Here is a 6,000-nt window from a genome sequence, read left to right on the forward strand (position 1 = left end):
AAATCCCAAAAATAAAGTCTTAATACGAGAACAAAATTCTCACCATAATTATCACGAAACTCATATGTAACTACATCTTGTCACCTTATAACCCCTTTAAATAGACTTAGATTAGAGTTTTAATCATACTAAAATATCCCTAGAATAGCAGTTCTACTTGAAGTTTAAAATGTGACTGTACAACTTGGAGAATCATCATGATGTCGTGACGTCCCATGCATGCTCGTCACGACGTCGCCATCATGTTTGTTTAGGATTTCGTCGCAACATTGCCTCTATTTTACTTATTATTCAGTAAATCATCGAACTTTTTTTTAGATATTTTCAAAACGTCTAATAAATACGAAACATGTTTTGGGATAAGTAATAAACATAGATTTGATTAAGAGAGAAACATTCGTATTATTGGCTCTAAAAAAAGAGTTTGGTTTCTTTCTAAACAAGAATTAAGAGAATCAAATATTTTTAGCAAAAATAAAATAATGAAAATGTTGTTAAGACTTTATGATTTTATTTAGATAAGCTCTCATTTTATTTTTTATCGGTTTAATTAAAAGCTTCATTTTCTACTAGCTTTTAATTTGTTAGAAATTAATATTTATATTTCTAATATTATAAAAAAATCCCAACAACTTATATGGAATGACTTGTAAATTTTAAAGATAAATAATAAATTAACCAAAATTAGTAGTTTAAGATTTTCTTATATTAACATAAATCAAATATTGAATTTAAATTATATCGAATCAATATTGTTGCTATCACAACATGTAAGATGACATAAATTTTAATGTATTTAAGCGTATGTTATCCTCTAATGTAAGCGTGCATTTGAATAAAATTTTAAAATGTTTAGAATTTTAAAATTAAGTTATTGAAATGCTAATGATTGCTTGTTTTAGAAAAATTAAGTTATTAAAATTTTAAAATTTTAAAAATAAATAATTCAAAAGGTTCAATATAAATATTATTATATTTGTAAAAAAATATACATAGTTTTAATAAAAACAAAATTTTAAAAATATATATTAGATTATTAAAACACGATTTTTGAAGGTTTTTTCTATCTTGGAATGAGACTACATGTATTAAATAAAATAAAATAATGAAAAATTTTAAAAATCGCCTCTTTAAGTGGAATTATCCACAAATTTTGAAATTCACTAATATATTCAACAAACAAGTAAATTATTTTTAGAATTTTAAAATCTTCATAAAATAAATCTCTCCTACAAATTCCTTACTCAAACAGATCCTAACAGCATGTTTGGATGAAAATTTTAAAATATTAACGGTTTAGAATTCATTAGTTCAAAACACTAACATTTACAATTACTTTATTCAAATAAATAATTGATTTAGAAAAAAATTAGGTTATTAGAATTTTAAAAAACTAATTATATTAAAATAAATAATATAAAAATATCCAAGATGGATATCATTTTAATTGTATTTTTATAAATAGTTTTAATAAAATAAAATAAATAATAATGAATTTTGAATGGAATAGAAATATGAGTAATTCGAAAAGGCATAATGAATTTTTGATCCTCCAGCTTTATAAAAAATTTATTTTAACTTTTATTTAATTTTTCATCTTTTAACATTTAAATTTGTATTATTTGTCAAATCACCCTAAAATAGATGGAAAAGTTAATGTTTGTTAATTTTGATGACGTCATACATGTTGATTGCTATGTGTATACAATGTTAGCAATTAATTAAAATTTTAAAATATTTTTATATATTTTTAATTTTTATAATTTTAAAAATATTTAATTGCTTGCATGGATCACATTAAGAAAATTAAAATAATAATAATTTTTTATTTATTTTAGGTGATATGACAAAAAATAAGTTTAAGAGCTAAAATGGATAATGAATTAAAGGAACGAGTAAAATGATTTTTCATAAAACTAAAAGGATAAATAAGTAATTATGACTGTTAAACACCACCAAGTTTGGTGAAAATTAACCCCTGAAATTACCTACAAATTTTAAAATTCTTTCATATATTTACTTAAACAAATAAATTTATTTTTATAATTTTGAAAACATGATACAAATTAAATCGATCCTACAACTTATAAATTAATAAATTAATATTTATTTAAATATAATAAAATAAAATTTAAAACGTTTTAATATATTTATTTTAGCTTTTAGATTTGACCTTAAAAACAAAATAGAAATAGTTCAAAAAGAAGTTAGTGGTTGAGAACAGCCTAAAAATAACCCATCACAAACAACTCTGGAGACTCCTATAAGTACTTTCAGGAAAACCAAAAAAAAAAAAAAAACATAGACTCCCATAGGAAAATATAATTTTTTTTTAAAAAAAAGGGCATTGAAAAGAAAACAAATAAACTGAATCAGCCCCAAGATAAAAAAGAGATTCCCATTTGTCTTTTATTATATTGCATGTGTTTTTTCTGCAACTTGAATTTTTTCCTTTTCCCTTTCCTTTGTAACTCTTTATTTTTAATTTTCTCCTCCATGAGTCTTATTTAATATTTAATAATATATATTACATATAAATATACATTCCTATATAATTACGTGAACAAGCCTTGCTGGTTCTCCTATCTTTCTCTCTTTCACATTTTATCTTCTCTTTTTCCCATTTTCTGTTGACTACCCCCATTTGCCTTTCCTTAACCCAGCTTTTCAATTTTCTTCTCTGTTTTTTTTCTCATCATGGAAGAGGCAAAGGGTATGCTTTTCTTTCTGGGTTTTGTTTTTATATTTTTTAAGATTTTGTTTTCTTGATCTTTAATCCTTTCTTTCTCTTTTTTTTTTTCATCTTTCATGAAAATTTCATTGTTACTTTTCCAGAATCTGAGAGAACTGAATTTTTCCACTTCGCTTTGCATTTCTAGTTTTAGTATTAGACAGATCAATTGAATTTGTGAATGCCTGGAAGTAAAAAAGGAACTCACTTTTTCCACAATTTGTTTTAAATTATAGTTTTTAGGTTTTATGCATGCATTTGAAGAATATTATGTGACTCAATTTTCAATCTTATTTTGTGAATAATTAATTGTAATATTAATGTTTCTTTTTATTTTTATTTAAAAAAAAAACAGTGTTGGAAGCTAAAGAAGGAACCATTTCCGTTGCCTCTGCTTTTCCTGGTCATCAAGAAGGTAATTGTCAACTTTTCATAGGATTTAATGTTAAAAAGCTAATATTAAATGGCCTCTTCATAGTTGCTACCATTAGAATTATTTCGGTAGATTCAAGATATTCTTTTTCATTCATTGAATTTTACCTATTGTTTTAGTATAGTAATGGAGATTTACTTCCTTCAATACACATATCTTATGGTTTACTTTTTTAGCTGTCACATTTTATAGATCAGACTGATATTTATGATCTGGTATATTGCTTGGATATGCTGTGTTAATCTATGTTACCTGGGGCGAGTCTGAACATATGTCGGACATAGGTGTTAGACTCGGGTTTAGGAAAAAGGAAGAGTAGAAATAACGTAGGTGTTATGTGATGGCTTTTAGCCGTGTCACAGTTTATGGATCATACTGATGGTTATCATTGATGATGTGGTATACTGCTTAGATATTCCGTGTTAATTTATGTTTCCTGGATTTGAGGATGACCGCATATCAATGTCCGGGTATGTGTCGTACATAGGTGTTGGACACAGGTTTAGGAAAAAGAAAGAATCTATGTCAGAGTTTATGGATCATGGTGATGGTTATCAGTATTGTTGATCTGGTATGTTGCTTAGATATGCTGTTTTGATCTATGTTACCCAGACTTGAGGATGAGTTCATATCCATATCTAGATATGTATTGCACATAGGTGTTAGCCATGGGTTCGAGAGAAACAAAGAGTCTGGATGGCATAGGTGTGTTATCCAATAGTAGGTTTTTTAGTTATCACAAGTTATGGATCATAGTGAGGGTTGTCATTATTGCTTGGATATGCCGTGTTAATCAATATGTCATAAGTATAAGAGACGGGTTCTGGACAACATGGGAGTGAATGATTCAAAGATACTTGATTAACGATGTAGATATCTTCAGAAAACCATCATGCTTAATGTTTGTTCGATGGTTATGAAAATGCTCTTGTTTCTGTTTATTGTTCAACCAGCTGTACAGGATAGAGATCACAAATTCTTAACACAAGCAATTGGAGAAGCATATAAAGGGGTTGAATGTAAGGATGGAGGGCCGTTTGGTGCAGTTGTCGTTCGCAATGACGAAGTCGTTGTGAGTTGTCACAACATGGTTTTGAGAAACACTGACCCTACTGCACATGCAGAGGTTACTGCTATTAGAGAGGTCAGATCAAAAGAACTAAACAAACCAACAAAACAATTTAATCAAATTTATCGATCCTGTCCATATGTTTACTTGAATTGATTGAAACAGTTCCAATTCCTGAAAACCATGAAATGTTACGAAAAGCTTTAATTTTTTGTTTGTTGATTGTAAGAAAATATGATAGCTTCAATGGAAGATTTACATATAAATATACGGTAGCTTTCCTTTGTGGGGTTTTGCGGCATCATTCTATGATTTATTTGGAATTGTTATGGCTTTATTTTGTTTGATGGCAAGAATTTGCTGTATTTCTAGCAGTCATGTGATAGTCAAAAATTTTACATGTATGTTAAATATAGTGAGGAAATACGACTAATTCAGCTCGATTGTCATCGGTGACTGTTAGAATTAGCATATAATGATTCTTAGGTTCTCATATAAATGTACGAGAAATCCATGTTTTCTATTTACTAATGCTTGGAACATAACATACTATGTCAGGCATGCAAGAAGCTGAATCAAATTGAGCTCTCGGACTGTGAAATATATGCTTCATGCGAGCCTTGCCCAATGTGCTTCGGTGCTATCCATCTGTCGAGAATCAAGGTCCGATGCCAAACCTTACTATTTCTTAACATATATAATCTTTGTCATTAACTCAGGGTTGTATATGTTGAGATTTCAACCCCGGACTTGTTGGATGTCACTTCTTAAGAGTGGCTATATGAAACCGAAATGGTGACGTGTTTATTTTGTAATGGGAACGCAGAGGCTGGTTTATGGAGCGAAAGCAGAGGCAGCCATAGCAATAGGATTTGATGATTTCATTGCGGATGCATTGAGAGGTACTGGGTTTTACCAGAAGGCTAACCTGGAGATCAAGCAAGCCGATGGAACAGGTGCTGTCATTGCAGAACAAGTATTTGAGAAGACCAAGGAAAAGTTCACCTTGTATTAATTTCTTTTTCATTACTAGAAACACAGTTTGAAATTTATGTTAAAACTGCCCCCTCTTTGAAGTTATCAATAATAAGCAACGCATTGTTTGATTTCATAAAATAAAAAAACCCTATAAGTATAATGATTAAGATACGAGACCGAAAGAACGGCCATTCCAAGCCTAATTGTCCCATCAATGGTGGTCTGGTCTCGTCTAGTCCCCAAAAGTAAGTGGCAGTCCAGCTGGTGGGCCCAAGGCTATGACTAGACCACATTTGGAGGCACTTTGGGTTGGGGAGAGGGAGAGGGAGAGCCTGTCTTAGTTTCTATTATTATATTACTCTAAAAGGCCGCATTTAAAGTTACTGAAACTGAAATTCGTTAAAATTAAGTTTAATCACATCAATGCTTTAGTTGAAAGCCCAAGGTTTTATTATTTTTATCAGTATGATCTTTTTGTTGATTAGTATTTTTAGGTGTTAAATGTTGGTATTTTTAGGTAAATGTGAATCAATCAAAATTTTAATATGCGTAAATAAAATAAAGAGATCGAGAAAATAAAGTACAAAGAGTTTTTATTTATAGGAGTAAGAAGTATAAAAGAAGTAAATATTTAATTCTAAGAACTATTAGAATTTAAAGTATACAAACATCCACTTAATAATAAGATATTAATAACACTCCTCATTGGATGACAATTGGTAGATAATGTGCCTTGTTAAACCTTATTAAAGAAAATCCTGTGGGATAAACACCTAATAAAGAAAAAAG

General features: G+C 28.8%; 1 protein-coding gene across 1 annotated transcript; it reads left to right on the forward strand.

Moving 5' to 3' along the window:
- Window positions 1–2,382: 2,382 nt before the first annotated feature.
- LOC108470990 (guanosine deaminase) lies at window positions 2,383–5,388 on the forward strand. The gene is made up of 5 exons (XM_017772539.2): window positions 2,383–2,713; window positions 3,087–3,146; window positions 4,118–4,308; window positions 4,792–4,896; window positions 5,060–5,388. The coding sequence occupies exons 1-5, from the start codon at window positions 2,698–2,700 to the stop codon at window positions 5,246–5,248; spliced, it is 561 nt and encodes a 186-aa protein (XP_017628028.1). The 5' UTR covers window positions 2,383–2,697; the 3' UTR covers window positions 5,249–5,388.
- The last annotated feature ends 612 nt before the right edge of the window (window positions 5,389–6,000 follow it).

The sequence above is a fragment of the Gossypium arboreum genome, chromosome 11, assembly GCF_025698485.1.
Source record: "Gossypium arboreum isolate Shixiya-1 chromosome 11, ASM2569848v2, whole genome shotgun sequence".
NCBI classification, from domain to species: Eukaryota; Viridiplantae; Streptophyta; class Magnoliopsida; order Malvales; family Malvaceae; genus Gossypium; species Gossypium arboreum.